Source organism: Cyprinodon tularosa, unplaced genomic scaffold (genome assembly GCF_016077235.1).
Source record: "Cyprinodon tularosa strain WSP-4 unplaced genomic scaffold, ASM1607723v1 ctg822, whole genome shotgun sequence".
In the NCBI taxonomy this organism is placed as follows: Eukaryota; Metazoa; Chordata; class Actinopteri; order Cyprinodontiformes; family Cyprinodontidae; genus Cyprinodon; species Cyprinodon tularosa.
In genome coordinates, this window is record NW_024039588.1 from 321,465 (window position 1) to 339,564 (window position 18,100).

Here is an 18,100-nt window from a genome sequence, read left to right on the forward strand (position 1 = left end):
GAATGTAACGAACGAGATGCAGCTTCCACCAAATTTGGTGAGATCCTTATTTATCTACCCGTTTGCCAGAAGAACATCCCTGTTGTAGGATATGAACATTTCATGTCATGGTTATTGTGACTGTGACGAATCCACATCCTCTAACTTTGCGCGCCACACACACATTCCTGTTATACTGTGTTTGTGAGGACCAATCCGCTCGCGCTGAGCCCAGTAGCTCCATGAACTTAAAACACACAAGCTGTTCCTGGTTACCTGCTGGCGTATTGAGGGTGCACACTTAATATTTCAGTGGGGTTAGCCGTGTGTGTGTGTGGTATGTGGGGGGTGTGGGTGTGTGTGTGTGTGGTGGGTGTGGTGGGTGTGTGTGTGTACGTGTTTATGCTATGGGGACTTGTCATCTTCAGTCTGGCTGCGTCTTTGCTGGGTTCAAACCCAGTTTGGTGCAATTGAATAAGTCAATGAATCTGTGTAAAATAATTAAGTTGTAAAAATTATTTGTTTTTGTACATCAATTGTTTGTGGAGGTAATATGTGGACAAAACTGATTAATGAGAAGAAATCAGAAATAAGAGAGCCTGTAGGGGCTTAAACTTTAATGAGGGCTGTAGGAAGAAGAGCGGCCATTTCTGTTTTCTGTTTCTTTGTTACATTGCTGGTAACTGGAGGGAGGCTGAGGCCCAGAGGATCTTGTACATGTTTAGTTTCTTTTGCACCCTGTTTTGAGTTTTTGAGCTCAATAAATCACCAACACCCGTAACCCAACTGAGCCTGGATTCTTGGAGGCCAAAGAACCCCGTCACAGTGACCAAAATCATCACTGTTACTGTTATTATATAGTTAATTAAATCATTACTGTTAAATTGTATGTATTGTCCAATTGTTTATTTGAATTCTCATTCCGGATTAGTTGGAGACATACACTAGGCTATATCAGCCCCACCAAAAATATTTTTCACCAGCCGCCACTGATGGAGAATCCTGCTTCACAGCAGCAGGTTGAGCCAAACATCCTCTAAATGTGCTTTGAACGGTTTGTGTTTCGGACCCCTGACCAATATGGAGTGAACTTTAGTTTGGGAATAAGGTAGAGAGTATCAGTGGGGAGATAGATGCCTGACAGATGTGGTCTTTCTATTGATCCAGATTAATTCACAGGAAATAAAAAATACAGATCCAGGTTTTCTTTTTCTTATAAAACATTTATTTCAGCTTCAAGGTTTGCTGACCAAAACCCCTTTTCCACTGCAGCACAAAGCAAATTCCTCTTTGCTTTTCCAAACAGAATTACCCAACTAATTTCCATCCCCAGTCACTGGATTTGGTCCCTAAAGCTACGCAGTAATTTGCTCTGCTTGGTCTGGCTGTTGGAGGAAGCAGGGGTGCAAGTAGCAATGATTGGTGAACTGTCTGCCATCTTTTTTGTTAAGTCCACCCATCCCCCTATCTTTAAACCGGCGTTTTGTTTAGTTGTTTTGCCAAGGATGAAATTTAGAGGGAGTTTGAGTCAGCGATGCTCAGTGATTATAATTAAGCCATGACTGCAGCTAGACTGGCTCAAATAGATTAGAATTGAACTTTTATTGTCATTACAGTACAAAGCAACGAAATTCCCTGTCTGCGTTTAACCCCTCCCCTTGGGGAGCAGTGGGCTGCCATTGTGTGGTACACGGGGAGCAGTGTGGGGTTAAGGGTCTTGCTCAGGGACCCAGAGTGGCAGTCTGTGGGGGTGGGGCTTGAACTCAGAACCTCTGGGATCCAAGCGCAATGCCCTAACCACTAGGCCGCCACTCCCCAGAGACCATACAACATAGAAACACATTTCTCAAGTCCGAAAATACAGAAATGATCCCTGAAAGTATAGTTTCAAATAAACATTCTGCACACCACACAGCAGGCACGGGAAAGCTCAAGAAAATGAAGGACTACACGAAGCTAAAGGACCTCAACAATTGTCAAGGATCAGGCCGCTGGGCAAACCACTGGTATGACTAGCTGGATAAGATCCTGGGACACAGTCCTGCATACACATCACCAGAGCCACAAAAGACTTGGCGTAGTCGGCGCTGGAGGGTGTTAGCCAAGAAGAGCTCTCAGACATGGCCTGTAGTCGCAGTTAGTAACCTGTTCTTACATGTTCTCATTATATTGTGCAGCAAAAGGAGAGAAAAATGCGTGTGTAACCCCCACAGTGTGTTCACGATCTCGCTCCAACATGTGATGTTGGTTAATGTTTTTTGCCAACCACGTTACGCTGTTGATTTGCACGATTGTCCGCGGGCCTTTAAGAGAGTGGAAAAGGAAAATCACAAATTGGTTGGGTTTCCTATTAGCTGGGTAATACAAAGCTTGGGGCTTTCAGTAGAAAAGGGGCTCCTTATTGAAAAGCATCAGTGAAAGCACAAAGGAACTGGTTCTGAATCCACATTCATCAAGTGGACAATCCCTGTCAGTAGTTCTGGTAAAGCCAGGCATACACTGTACGAGTCTTTGCCCTAGTTTGGCCAATTCTCCAGACATGCCAGAATTTATTTGATCAGGCCGAGTTCCAGCCTCATTGTGTGTCCTGTGTCGTGTAGTGTACAGGGCGTAACAAAGGGCGATCAGCCTGTCACGACCACCTCCTGATCAGGAATCGTAAGATCGGAAGAAAATCAAAAATGTTTAAAATTCAGGCGGCCGTCATAGGTTGTTTGTGGGTAAATCCTGCTGTTGAAGAAGAGCTACGAGCCGATTTACCGGAACCTAACTGCGCATGTGCAAACAAGGGAGTTCCTCTTCTTCCAGATTTACAAGTCTAACCAGCGGCAACTCTCGGTGATGAGTCCGACGTGTGGTTTTTGGTCATGCAGTGTGAGCAGGTAGATCGGATCAGGGCGTCGGGCCGTACAGTGGAAGAACAGACATAGTGAGCTGTGAACTTGTCATACAGTCTGAGATGTAGCTGAGAGAAATAATTGAATAGATTGTACAGTGTATGCCCGGTCTAAGCAGCCGGTAACCAGAAAACGAAAGCATGTTTGGAGGAAATTGACTTTTAGCCCAAACCCAGTCAAAGCGGGCTCAAGGGTTTTATCTGTACATTTATACAACCACAGACTGACTAGTAATCAAGTCTCAAAATGAGGATTCTCATCTATGTTCAGAAAAGCAGGAAGGACATTTGCTTTTTTCCAAATATGTTACATAATAATACAACAGTTTATAACTCAAACATAAGAAAAAAACCAGACTACAAGAAGATGAAACCTTTTCCTCTGAGCTGCAACTGTCCTTTCATTATCTGCTGAAATCCAGAGTCTCTTTTCCAGCAGGACCTTAGATTGTTTCCCATATTTCCCACCACTCTCTCCAAAAGTTGGTTTTCAAAACTGCTTTTAGCTCAGACAGATTTAAATCTAAGGATCCAAAATAAAATCTTTGTTTAGGATTTCAGACTTTTATTTGAATCTTGTCAAGTTTGAGAATTGATTTCATTGATCCTCTTCTTGAAGTCCTTTTATCCAGGTGTAAACTAAAGTTCAAATTGTTAGTCCTCCATACTATTATTTCTTCTCTTCTCCTTTGGTGGTCTCAGGTGTTGGAGGGGGTGGGGCGTCACCAGGTGCCTCTTCCAGTGGCACTGGTGGGGCCAGCTTCTTCTCCAGTCGGGTGACTCTGTGTTTGAGCTTGCTGTTAGTGGCTTCATGCTCTGCCAGCAGCCTGGCATACTGGGTTTGCAGCGTGTCAAGGTTGCTGGTCATCCGGTCCACCTTCTCTTCAATCTCCTTGGGGTCTGGGCCCTGTGCTGCCACCTTCGAGACAAAAAACGTCAGTAGGTTTCTACTTTCAAGAACCCCTTAGCAGTGTACAATGAGCAATATCCAGGCTGTACCTCCAGATCCAGAAGTCCATCCTTCATTAGAATCTGCCTTCCCTTTTCCTCCAGCAGAGCTTTAGCATCAGGATATTCCGTCAGTGCCTCCATAAGGTCGTCTTTGGAAAGACAGAAGAGATCGGAGTACCCAATGCTCCTGATGTTGGCTGTCCTTCTGTTTCCTGCCTTACTGCCTATTGGACAACAAGAAAATGTGCTTCTAATTAGAAGGACATTGAATCTATAGTTGCATCATGACTCTCCAGCTTCCTGTGATGGAATCTCACCTTTGATGGCCAGGATACTGATCTCCCCAAAATAACTTCCTTCACTGAGAACAACAAACTGCGTGACACCATCATCAGCAACCACAGCCAGCTTTCCCTCCTTGATGATGTACATCTCTCTACCAATATCACCCTTCTTGCAGATGTAGTCTCCTGGACTGAAGACCTGAGGCTGCAGCTTCAACACCAGCTCCACCAACAGTCCAGCCTCGCAGTCTGCAAAGATACGGACCTGCAGAACCAAACACAGAAGTCCGTACTGTAGGTCTGTATCCTTCCCATCTAATCTAAAGAGGAAGGACTAGAAGTAAGAACTGACCTTCTTCAGGGTGTCCAGGTGCACATTAATGGCAATCTCAGCTCTCAGCTTGTCTGGAAGGTACTTCAGCACTTCTCTCTCATCAACAGCTTTCTTGTTGGTCCACAGGAAGTCAAACCACTTAATCACTCGCTTCTCCAGGTCTTTAGTTACCTGCAAAGAGAGCAGGTGTTTGGGAAAATGTCTACTATCTTAGAAGAAGTTACCTCGTTATTCAACAAGGGCACTGATGTTCAAATTATTGCTTGTTGATTGCTAAAAGTTATGCAAGTTACACTTCCCCCAGGTGACTTGGATAATATCAGCTTTGGATTAATTCAAGAACAACATGATGGGAAAAGCATGAAGAGGGAATCTGACCTTTCGGAAGCTCATGTATTGTTTGATGGCATCAATCCGGGCCTGAAAGTCGGCTCTTGCAGCATTCATGTTTGTGATCATTGAGCCGACGTTACCAACGATGGTGGCAAAAATCAACACACCCACCTGGAGACAGGGACAGACCACTTATGGTATCAGCTCCGATAGGTCTTTAGACTTCACACAGCATTAATAAGCTTCTAGGATTCCTGTGACAAATTTATGGCATCGGGTATTAACATACATCAATCTCTGACATCAACATTTAACTTGCGGAGCTGCTCATTAAACCCAATGGATGCCACATATAAGACACGTTTGCAGTTTTAGTGGCTGTTTTCTCACATCTGTCTTGTTAGTTCTTGTAATACTGAGTATGATTCTGCATTTTTTGATGCATAAATTGCATAAGGAGAATTATCAAGTTGCATTGCTAACAGAGATTAGCATTCTCACTTGGTACAAAATGTACCATTGTTTTTCCAACTTGTAACTGTTGCACGACTAAGAACACTGGCCAATAGGTTACTGTGAAGTAGAAAGGTAAACCCACCAGGAAGTCTGTTACAACGAAGAAGTACTCTGAGTTCTCCACAGGGGGAGGTGTTTCGCCAATGGTGGTGAGTGTTAGCGTAGACCAGTACATACTGTAGGCATACTTCCTCACCAGGCGACCAAACTCCGGGTCTGCTGGGTTGGGATACACAAACCTGTCAGACCCAAAACCTGAAAGGAAAATATGGAGAATGAAATTAATCATTAAGCAGCATACCCATTTCACAGTATCCAACTTACTAAACATGACTTACCAATTGCCTTGGAGAAGGAGTAGTAGAGGCAGGCATTCCAGTGGATGATGATGAGGATATACATGACAAGGTTGGAGATACGAAGAGCATTGGGGTAATTGGTTCTGGTCTCAGTCCGCTGGAAGAATTCCATCATCCTGAAGAGTAGCCATAGAAGATGACAGCGACACACTGGTTAAAATCTCTTGCCAATGGGGTAAAAACTGTGAGAAGGACTGATTTGACTATTGACCCTGACACACCCAAATCTGATTTCTTTCCCCATATGCGACCTGTATCTGATCTTTTCATGACAGTCTGAAAAACACAGATCTGATTCTTTCCGGTGCGACCCAGGCCACTTGGCTCTATGGTCCTGAATCCAATACGTATTTGATCTTTTCAAATGCCACCTGTGTCTGAACAGCTAGGTAGCATTCACCTGACCTGTACGCCATTAATACTGGATAAAGGTCACTACTCTATGTCTTGCTATGCAGAAGCGGCGAGAAACAAAACTATGGATGTGGTAATGTGAAAAGCTGGTCTTTATTTTCAACCATCTTGAAAAGTTTGTGCTGTTAATGTACTGGCTAAGGTTGGGAAAGGTCGCTAGATGTGCTCCAGCACAACCGACCGTGTTTACTTCCGTAAACACAGAGCTTTCTCGCTGGCTTTTGATGTCATTGCGTCCTCTACTGCACATGCGGGACATTTAAGTTGTGTGAATGCAGTTCACACAGGAGATCACATATAAGTTGCATATATTTGGAAATGTAAACGACCACACAAATTAATTCGATTTCACAAAAATAGAATAGAGCATTAATGCCTCCAGTGTGATTGTAGCCTAAATACCCCATACCCCTACTTGAACTCTCAAGAATGATTCATCTGAAGCTTGGTGTAAAAAGTCCATTGTTCAATCTAGTGATCACATTTTTTCCAGACCTGAATAAGTTTCCTGCTCTTTGCATCTGAAAAAGTCTCGAGGTGGATAATCCAGGTCTAGAAAGTAAAAATCATTTAAAGATAGTAGTTCTAAACATTTGCATTTCTATTGCCACAGATTGGAGGCTAATAACCTGGTTAAGTGAATAAGATATAGGAAAGATAGGCAGGTTTTTACTCGTTGGGAGATATCAAAAGCTGATTGGTGAGTGCTGTGTACCTGTTGAAACGTAACAGCTTATTGAGGCGGATCTCAGGGTAGGAGGTACCAAAAACTAGGTACAGGATGTCGGTGGGAATCATGGAAACCATATCCAGTTTAAACTGGAAGGTTTTCATGTAGCGCTCTTGAAGTTTCAGCTTATCTTTCACCAGCAGACCCTGCTCCAGGTAACCTGCAGACACACATCACCTTAATTGGTACACACATGAAAAAGCACTAACATGGCTACAGGAGGCTGCGTGCATTCAGACCTGTCCTGCTCCTGAAAACCATGTCCAAAACATAGACGACGTCACAGATGAAGTCCACAATGAACCACATGATCAGATAGTCAGACTGTAGCTCCTCAAAACATGCCCTAAAAAACAAACACAGGCATTATGACCATGGATCAAACTAGTAGAATAAGACTTATTTAATATGGTATTTGTTAGACTTAGAGAAAGTCCTGCTGTGGCTGTCTCTTAAAGACAAGTTCAGTGAACATCGGAGAACCAGACTTACACTGGAAAAACTACCTAGGACTAACACTAAGCCTTGCAACTAGAAAAACAATGATTTGAAGGAAAGAGTGGCAACACGCAGCACTGGGGTAATTAATACAAGTGTTCACTGGTTAACCTCGACTGAATGTCTCATGGATTTTCTACCTTGCCTGCTGTTGCTATTGTTAAGGGATAAAAATACACTTGCTATCTAAATGTATTTCTGGGATTTAATGCATCTTCCTCAGGTTTTACATTGAAAATGATGAAACCAGTCCTACTGTAGCTCGATAACAAGGTATTAACTTTAAGGACTATGTCTGCTGGCCTCTATCCTCTAACAATACCTGGAAGATCAGACCCGGTAGAAAGCAAACTCTATCATCTTGGGTAGGAATTTATTCCTGATCTGAAGGAACTAAAATACTCTTTCTGGCTGAAGACCATGGTCTTAAGCATGTCCAAAAATGTCTGTGTGGAATTTGCAAAGACTCAAGGGTGAGTCTGCAAAGACTCAAGGGTGAGTCTGCACAGACTAAAGGGTGAGTCTGCAAAGACTAAAGGGTGAATGTGTGTAGAGTCAAGGGTGAGTCCACACAGAGACATGGGTGAGTGTGTGCAGACTCAAGGGTGAATATGCACAGACTCAAGGGTGAGTACGCACAGACGCAAGGGTGAATGTGTATAGACTCAAGGGAGAGTCTGCAAAGACTCAAGGGTGAGTCTGCACAGACTAAAGGGTGAGTCTGCAAAGACTAAAGGGTGAATGTTTGTAGAGTCAAGGGTGAGTCCACACAGAGACATGGGTGAGTGTGTGCAGACTCAAGGGTGAATGTGCATAGACTCAAGGGTGAGTCTGCAAAGACTCAAGGGTGAGTCTGCACAGACTAAAGCGTGAGTCTGCAAAGACTAAAGGGTGAATGTGTGTAGAGTCAAGGGTGAGTCCACACAGAGACATGGGTGAGTGTGTGCAGACTCAAAGGTGAATATGCACAGACTCAAGGGTGAGTACGCACAGACGCAAGGGTGAATGTGCAGAGACTCAAGGGTGAGTCTGCAAAGACTCAAGGGTGATTGTGTGCAGATTCAAGGGTGAGTCCACACAGACTCCAGGGTGAGTCCGCACCGACTTGAAGCACACTGCGCCACACTGGTATAAGCAAAGCTGTGGTGCCAGGTGCCTTACTAGGTACAAGGTGCAAGCGATGACACTATGGCAATAAGGGAAATTAAGGCATTTGTCACAAGACATGTAGGAATCGGTATGCTTGACTTTGAAGGCTAACCTGACATGGTGCGTTATGTTCATTTGGACGCTGTAGGAACCAAACAATACCTACAAACCGTCTTGCTAATACACATGGTGGGTGGTTGTCTTCTCTGCATGTTGGATAAGCTGATGGTAGGGTGTTTTTGTGGTACCTGGCTATAATCAGGGTCCAGTTGTACATGACAGGTATAGTGACGATGAAGAGCCAATAGTAGTAAGTGTTTCCAGCTGGATCAATCACTGCGATTTCTCGTGCCCTGGAGGAAGAAAAGCCAGATGTATGAATTATTGTAAATGATTTTACCATGAAAATGAGCTGGATGTTCCTGTAAACGTACGCCTCCTCCTTAGCCTTCTTCTCTTTTTCCAGTTTTTCCTTTTCTTTCTGTTTCTCCTTCTCCTTCTCTTTCTTCTCCTTCTGCCTCTGCTCCTTCCTTTCCTTTTTCTCCTGCTTCTCCTTTCTGATAAACAGAGAAGACAGACGAGTGAACAGTGAAAGGTTCAGAACAAACTCCAGGACAGTCAAGTCGCAGCAAATCACTGTCCTGATAAAAAGATAATTAAAACTCACTCTCTCTTTTCTTTTTTCTCCTTCTTCTCTTTCTTTTTCCTCTTTTTTCCCTCCCTGGAAAAGTGGAGGATAGAAGTGATTTGATATATTTTTGACTTTAAGCATGATGTGTATAGACTAAACACAGCCAGGCTTTTTCTGAGCGTAAATATTGAATAAATGCCGCCTTAGGCGGGTCTCTTACTCCTCCTCTTCCTCGTTGTTGTTGCTGTTGTTGACGTTGAACAGGGCTCCTGGTCCAGCTCTTTGGGTACTTCTGGAAAAAGCAAGCAGATATCATGGTCCACCTCAAGCTTCTGGACATGTTTGTATTTGGGTATTCTATGGATGAGCTGGAGGGCCTACCAAACCTGGTATTTTCACCTACTTTATGGCAGCAGTGGTGGCCCCTACCTCCAGGGAGAGGAGATTTAGTATCGACTTACCTGACCCGGTCTGTGATGTCACCAGGCTCCTCCTCCATATCTTGTAGCACAATGGTGGGAGGATTTAACCCAGATGCATGGTGAGGGATTAGTGGTGCTACTTTAGCCATGGTGGAGTTCCTCTGGCTGGGAAAGAGGTAAATTGTTCCGGGTTAATATCAGCATTAACAAAAGGGTTAAGTTGTCTTTTAGATATATTCTTGGTGTCCTGTGGGGTAATCAACACTCTTTTTGATAATATAAATCACTCCATTCTAGTTTAATGCCAAAAGAAGAGAGTTAAAAACTTTGCTCACAGCTTCAGTTCATCAACTTAGAAAGCAAAAATCAGGCTTTAAATCCGGGTGTAGTGATGGACTCAGACCTGAACCTTCAGATTCTCATAGAGACAGGAACAAAGTGGACCTTCTGTCATCTGAAGAGCATCTCAAGCATTAAATGACTAATGTTGAAAAACAACTTCCAGCTTTGTTCATCCTTAGTAGAATTGATCCCTGCAGCGGCGTCTCTACAGGTCTGCCTAATATGCAGATCAGACATCTGTAGTTGATCCACACTGCTGCTGCCTGTGTCCTCACTAGAACTGAGAAGTTGGAGAACATCAGCCTGGTTTTGAAGTCCTTCCTTTGATTCCCTGTGGCTCAGAGAATAGACTTTAAAATCCTTCTGTTAGTCTAGAAATCACTCTAAAATGCATTACAGACAGTGTTGGGCACGTTACTTTGAAAAAGTAATTAGTTATAGTTACTAGTTACTTCTCCCAAAAAGTAACTGAGTTACTAACTGAGTTACTCCACAATAAAAGTAACTAGTTACTAGTAAAAGTAACTATTGCGTTACTTTTGCATTTCTCGCCCCCGTAAACCTCACCACCCGGCCCCCACCTTATCGTGGTGTGTTTCCAAAGCCAGCTGAATAGAGCGGAAGACAAAGACAAGAACCTGCAGACAGTTTAGCATTTATTGCAACTCAACGTAAATGACATCAGGGGGGACCGCCATGTGAAGGTTTATAACAGGACATTCAGATCCGGTGAGTATATGAAATTAATAACTGGGGATGTCTAATTCTGAAATCCTGTGTGTTTGGGTTGTTATAGATACTGCAACATCTATCTATCCATCTATCTATCTAGATGTATACTCTGTGTGTGACATAAAATATGGATCTCCATCCCTGCCACAAAGGCCATCAAATAATGTTTAAAATAAAAAAAAACAGTAGGTTGAGAAGGCAGAGTATCCATCCATCCATCCATCCATCCATCCATCCATCCATCCATCCATCCATCCATCCATCCATCCATCCATCCATCCATCCATCCATCCAGATTTCTCCCTTTCTCCATACAGGCTATCATTTCTGGCTGTTGTCAGGTTAATCATTTGATCGTTCACGCTCTCCATAGTTCTCCTGTGGCGCGAGCACAGGGCGACTGTTGCGCGCCTTTAGCGAGCATGCGCGTTTCCTGTCGCTTGCGCGGTGACTCTTGCCGCCTGCGCTGTGTGGAGATGCAGAGGAAACCGTTATGTGATGGGGAAACGCAGCTCTACGTAACACTGGTATTTCCATGTGGAAAACGCTGTTTTGCTGCTGGAGTCATCCTCACTCTCCATCTCTCTGTGTGTGCTGTACGTTAACACCCACCAGCAGAAACACCCACCTATTCAACTGACAGACGGAATCTATTCCTCCCCTCTCTCATGACAAGGCGCGCACCTCTTGATGACCTAAAATAAATCTTTAATATCTCTTAAACAAAAGTAGCACAAACAATATTTTTTTCTGCACAAATCTGCACTAACGTTGCACTAACCATTCAGTCTATTTGCAGAGTTTTTTGACGTGGGTGGGGTGTCAGCTTCACGCAGCTGCGCACGAGTCCTATCATGAAAAAAGGCTCATTGTGCGACCTGAGTAACGCGCAGTAACGGGGTGCCTGCAATGGTAACTGCGTTATAGTTACAGTCAAAGTAATTAGTTAGATTACTCGTTACTAAAACAAGGTAACGGCGTTAGTAACGCCGTTACTTTCAACGCCGTTAGTCCCATCACTGATTACAGACCGGTTGGAAGTGGATCGACAGCCAGACCTCTCAGGTCTACTGGATCAGATCTTTGTGACGATCGCAGTTCTGTTGGTTTTTTCTAAGTTTTCAGTTTCACGTTTATCCATGTTTTTCTTTGTTTTCTTGCTTTATTGGTATGTTCTGGATTTATTTAAGTTTCTTAGGTCTTTGCTTGTCCTTTATCGCCCTATTGTGTTTTCTTTTCTCTTCCTCATCAGCTCTGGTCACACCTGCTCCTTATCAGCTCATTAGTCCTACCTTTGTTCAGTCAGTCATAAATACACTCCCTGTTCAGTCCCTCAGTGCTGGTTCTCCGTCTTACTTTGTCTCACTCTGGCTCCTTGTGATTGTTTCCCCCTTATGTCTCCATGGTTCTGGTTTGTGTTTAATTTTTATTCTGGATTTCTTTGATACCTGTTTTTGCTGCCTGTGTTATCCCATAAAATTTTCAAAGAACTCACCCCTGCCTCTCACCCTCTGCATTTGGGTCCTCACAAAAACCTCAAACCAAATCATGACAATCTACTCTTAGAATCTGAACCAAATATGGAGAAGCAGCTTCTGGTTCTTATGCTTGACTAGTCTGGAATATCCTCAGATAAATCTGTAAAAGTCCTAAAACCACTGATTGCTTTAAATCCAGATTAAAGACTTATTCATTTAGGAGACTTTTGATTGTGCTATCTAAACACTGTAAGTTCAGATTGCTGCCCAGCTTTCCTTCCATTTCATCCTTTAACCATTTATATCATTAATGTTTTTTTCTATTTCAATTATCTATTTTCATTGTCTATATTGTATTCTATAATTATGTGGTTACCATAATGCCACTGCAGATTACTTTTCCTGTCATGTTTCCTTTGCCTTGTTTTAACATACAGAACTTTGAGTTGTCTGAAATGTGCTATATTGATCCCTCTGGACTTACAGTGTTTTTAACACTGGTTCGTTGTATTCTATCATAACTGATCTACATGCATGATCAAAGTAACAATTACCTCCTGGGGTGCAGCATTTTCAATCAATAGGAAACTGGATCAATTCCCTGAATATTTACCTTTAACATGATATGTTTAAAGCAACCTGTTTGTTTGAGGGACCAACTTTACCAGTTAGAACAGCATTAGCTTTAATTTTCCTAACGGTTCTTCCTTTTAATTAGTATTTCAGCAAAATAAGAGCCTAGATATTGCAGTTTTTTTATTGGGGTTATGTTCTGAGCAGTAATCTGATTGGTGGAGTTTTCTTAAATTAACTTAAACAGGTCTAAACATGACGAATTCCAGTTGGTTTTCTGAACTACGTGTTTTTATTCACATCTTTGAAGCATTTGTGTTGTGGTGTGTCAATAGAGGTTCATTGCTCCTCATGGCTCAGCACCAGCTTATCATCCTATTTCTTTTGTATCTAAAGTTGAACCGATGATCCAGCAAAGCTGTTTAGTTGATGCATCTTATTTCATTCTCTGTATTTGATTTGGCTCTGAAGTAAAACAGCTACAGTAGTTAAAGTAGACCGTTGTTCCAGAAAAGTTTATCAGGTGGTTAGAGCTGCAGGTCAGATGATGCTAGAGTTCGTTCTGAGGAGCTACTATGGAATATTACCAATGATCTACAACACATCTGTCCACAATGAAAACAATCTGTGTAAAAGTCTTTAGTTTATAATGGTATAACAGAAACATGGTTTGATATATATTATCACATCCATCAATCCATCCATCCATCAATCCATCCATCAATCCATCCATCCATCCATCCATCCATCCATCCATCAATCCATCCATCAATCCATCCATCCATCCATCCATCCATCCATCCATCCATCATCCATCATCCATCCATCCATCCATCCATCATCCATCATCCATCATCCATCCATCCATCCATCCATCCATCCATCCATCCATCATCCATCATCCATCCATCCATCCATCCATCATCAATCCATCATCCATCATCCATCCATCATCCATCCATCATCCATCCATCATCAATCCATCATCCATCATCCATCATCCATCATCCATCCATCATCCATCCATCCATCCATCCATCATCCATCCATCATCCATCCATCATCAATCCATCCATCCATCCATCCATCCATCCATCCATCCATCCATCATCCATCATCCATCCATCCATCCATCCATCCATCCATCCATCCATCCATCATCCATCCATCATCCATCATCCATCATCCATCCATCATCCATCATCCATCCATCCATCCATCATCCATCCATCATCCATCCATCATCCATCATCCATCCATCATCCATCCATCCATCATCCATCCATCATCCATCATCCATCATCCATCCATCATCCATCATCCATCATCCATCCATCATCCATCATCCATCCATCCATCATCCATCCATCATCCATCCATCATCCATCCATCATCCATCCATCATCCATCATCCATCCATCCATCATCCATCCATCATCCATCCATCATCCATCCATCATCCATCCATCATCCATCATCCATCCATCATCCATCCATCATCCATCATCCATCCATCATCCATCCATCATCCATCCATTGATCCATCCATAGTGTGACAGTGACGTTTGAATGCAGGAGTTTGCCCTGAATCAGGAGGGTTGTTGGTTCAAGATCCGGCTTTCAGTGTCACCGTGTCCTTGGGCAAGACCACTTACTTGAAAAAGTTCAATATAAGTACAAGCCATTTACCAAACATGCTAAAATCCCAGAAATTAATTTGAAAAGCCGTATTACATTTTCCAGAAACAGGAGATGTTCAGTGTTGTCCTTTAAAGCACTTCGTACACCCCACCCATGGATCACTGGGAATATACATCAGTAAAAATGCAGCTGTTCTGTTTCTGATCTGACTGGTTCTGTAGAGAACATAAGAGAACAACTAGCATCATGGAGACAAAGGAACCCAGCAAACAGGTTAAGGGTGAAGTTTTTTCGTTTAATTTAAGGCGGGGTTAGGTTCTAGACCAATTCCCAAGGTTTGAACGTCTCTCAGAGGTCCGTTCAGTCCATCATCTTAACATGGGAGGATGGACCACCTGCAGGGCTACCAAAATAAGAAGGATGACCTAGTGGGCTGACAGGTTGGGCAAGGAGAACATATCAGAGAAGAAGATGACCATGGTGACTCTGGAGGAGCTGCAGAGATCGACTGCTCAAGTGAGAGGATATGTCCACAGGACAGCTATGAGATATATTTAGTTATTTATCAGTGAGAAGGAGAGAGTCCTGAGAAGGTCTTTCTACAGTTTGCAACAAAGCATTGAGCCAAGATACGATAGACCATGTCTGGATGGTTTGGTCTTCATTCTAGATCTTTGTTACCCTGGACCCACCGTCGTCACAGTGATACATAGTGGTGGCAGCATCATGATAGATGAATGGAGCTAAAACGGACAGTCCAGAATGAAAACCTGTTGGAAGCTTCAGAGGAGCGGAGACTGTGGGGGGTGAGGTTGACCTTCCAGCAGGAGACCCTCCCTGAACATCCAGCCACTATGGATGGGTTAGACCAGAGCAGATTCATGGGTTAGGAGGGTCTAGTCAAAGTCCAGACCTGAGTCTAGACAATAATCCTAAAACATAGATGTTAGATGCATCAACCCATCAAACAGACTCAACAAAAAGTGCCTCTTGATCATTTCATGGTTTGGGTCCATATTGTTGCCAAAGTATTAATCTGCCATTTTGAGCTGGATGAATGAGCTTTATTGTTTAGACCAACAGACTCCTGTGGGTTCAGGAAGACTAGAAGATAAACCCGGGATGCTCATCATTGATTGGCTTCATTCTGCTCCCACCTGAAGCAAACAGTTCTTCCATCAGACTGCAGGTTCAGATTTTAACATTAAACTCCAACTTTAATATCGACAAAGTGACATAAAACCCATAGAAAGGAGGTTATTTATCTGACTGCTCTAAAATAGGATGGTTTCAATTAGGAGCCTCTGTCTTCTAAAAAAAAAAGCAGGTCTGTACACAGTGACTGATCCCAACATGTCCTTCATGCTACATTCATAGCTGCCTGTAAAATCAGGCTGGAGACTTTTAAGTCTTTAGTTCAGAGTTCTCTGTGTGAGCAAAAGTCTGTATAAACTTCATACATTTCATGGACATAGATATGTCTGTAATGGATCCATTATCTGCTTACCTGTCAGCTGATAATCCCCGGTCGTTTGGCCTAGATCCCCAGACTGCCGTCCAAACACATCACCATGGAAACCGATGGCTAACTCCCTAACCAGAGTGTCATAAACACGACTGGATTCAGGAAATCCTTTGGAGAGACGAGAAAAGAGGAGTAAACTGGAGGAAAGAAGAGGGATGGAAGGGAGGAAGGAGAGAAGGAGTGTTTCCTGCAGGGATTCTCCTCTGTCACCCTGACAAGGATAAAGGGATTATAGGAGGGATGATACGTCTGTCCCACACGCTGAGGAGGCCCATGGACTCAGCCTGGACCCTGGGAATGAAGCTGCACAACCAGACTACATTACCAGACTGTCATCATAGGGAAATTGAACAAGAGCCGAAGAACTCATCTAAACTTTATTAATCTCAAAAGGGGAGGTTCATTTGTCCCACTGTAACACAGAGCAACAAAAATACAGAACCACTTAAAGATACTGCAAACATACAGAAACCGCTTTAGATGGAGGTATGGTTCTGTGGGCTACCTTAAGTTTGACACATGGAGCCAGCCTGGTTAATACAACCTCCCTCTATATTTATGAGTTTGTTCTGTCTGTTTGAGTCCCTTACCTTAGCTCAAGTTCCAAAGCACTCCAAAGAAGATGGACCTAGCCACTCCTGATTAATAAAACATCCTACAGCAGAGACAATAGGCCCTAAACATGCTGAGAAAGTACATTCTGCTTATCACTATTTTTGTAGTCCACTGCAGCTTGCAGTTTTGGGTCCTATGGTGAGGTCTCTTCCTGGTGTAACCTGCTCCACAGCTGTCCCTGAGATGGGCATCTTCTACTGGAGTTGACCTGACCACCATTTCCTTGGTCTTTTCCATGTTTAGCTATCATTGGTTCACCTCAAAAAGTTGTCTACCACCTACTCTTTATATCCTTCATTGACCCCACTATTGCTGTGTCATGAGATTACCTTTGAAGACAACAATATCTGGAGCAATGCCTTAAGTCCACAGTGTTGGTAAAAACAAGGCACATAGTACAGGTTCCTGTGGAGCTCTGCCATTACACTGTTCTGTAACTTCACAAGCTGCGGTCTGTCAGGCAGTGATCCTGGTGATGAAGACATGTTGACATTCATTTTCTCCAATTTTGCTTCAGCTGTCCAGGCTTGATGGTTCTGGGTGGGGTGGCAGTAATGTCGGATACAGGAGTTTGTTCCACAATCCTAGGGTTGCCAGTTCTGTTTGTCTCAGTCGTTATGTCCTTGAGCAAGACACTTCACATGAATTGCCCACTTATGCTGGTCACATTTGGTTGAAAAGTGAAAGGTGAAAAGCCTTGATTTTCAGATCGATGAAAAGTCATTGAAAACCAAGTTTATTGGACAAAATCTGACCTACCAAACACAGTCCAGCTCTCAACAAGTATTTCTGGACTAAATCTAGACTCTGACAGACTGACCAGATTTAGGCATCAAAGCAACGTCTGAATGACGTCTGGTGTTCTGGGTTCATAATGTGGGAGGTCAGGGCAAAGGGTCTATACTCATTTGGGATGGGATGAACATTCTTAGGCACTGAAACCAGCTATGTTGTTCTCCAAATTGTCACATTGTGATTCTTCGGGCTTATCATGACTCATTCCTTCTGATGCCAACTGGACCAGGAGACTTTTTTGTAATTCAAAGTGAAACAATCTTAAATTATAGAAGTAAAAGTCGCCTACAGGCAGAGAAAAGCTCTGGAAAGGAAGGAAAATGTGAAGAAAGGACGGCCTGAGAGTGAAAAGTGAGGAGGGTCAGATTAGATCCTCTGATCCGCCTGAGTCAGCACTGCAGCTCTAATAACACAAACAGTGAGAGGGAGGGCAGCTTTGATTGGCTTACTGGGAATTATCTGTGTGTGTGTGTGTTAAAGAAGCAGATGAAGTTAAACAAGGCAGTGAAATAAATGGCATCGACCAATAAGGGACAATAGAGACCACTGATGGTCTGGAGCGCAGACGTCCAGTAATGATCTCTTTAAAACATAAACATTTCTTCAGATCTGTGTTATACCTCTAGTATTCCACTCTGTTGTCCTCGTAGGCAGCTGCAGTCTCAGCTGCTCCCTCTGGTGTTACACTGGAGGAATAACAGCTGAAGTGATTTCATTCTCCAAAACAGAGTAAATAAAATCAGATGAAAGTTGTTTTATTGCAGTTGACCTTCCAAACTGGACTCCCATGGAAAATTCTGGTAAGCAAGGAATAATTAATGGATCATTATTTATGCCTTAAAAGAATACAGTGATTTAATGAATTTAGCGTTTATTACTAAAAAATAAATAAAAATTTTTCGT

The 18,100-nt window shown here is 43.0% G+C and overlaps 1 protein-coding gene across 1 annotated transcript; it reads right to left on the reverse strand.

Annotated features, from left to right (window-relative positions):
* Positions 1-2,174: 2,174 nt before the first annotated feature.
* On the reverse strand, positions 2,175-16,007 carry cnga1b (cyclic nucleotide gated channel subunit alpha 1b). Its single transcript, XM_038272300.1, has 15 exons — positions 15,770-16,007; positions 9,536-9,661; positions 9,295-9,366; positions 9,111-9,164; positions 8,878-9,000; positions 8,692-8,796; positions 7,036-7,142; positions 6,782-6,956; positions 5,632-5,768; positions 5,376-5,548; positions 4,823-4,948; positions 4,463-4,615; positions 4,144-4,375; positions 3,875-4,050; positions 2,175-3,794 (listed from the first exon to the last, which is right to left on the reverse strand). Exons 2-15 carry the CDS (start codon positions 9,643-9,645, stop codon positions 3,546-3,548), a joined length of 1,992 nt encoding a protein of 663 aa, XP_038128228.1. The 5' UTR covers positions 9,646-9,661; positions 15,770-16,007; the 3' UTR covers positions 2,175-3,545.
* Positions 16,008-18,100: the final 2,093 nt, after the last annotated feature.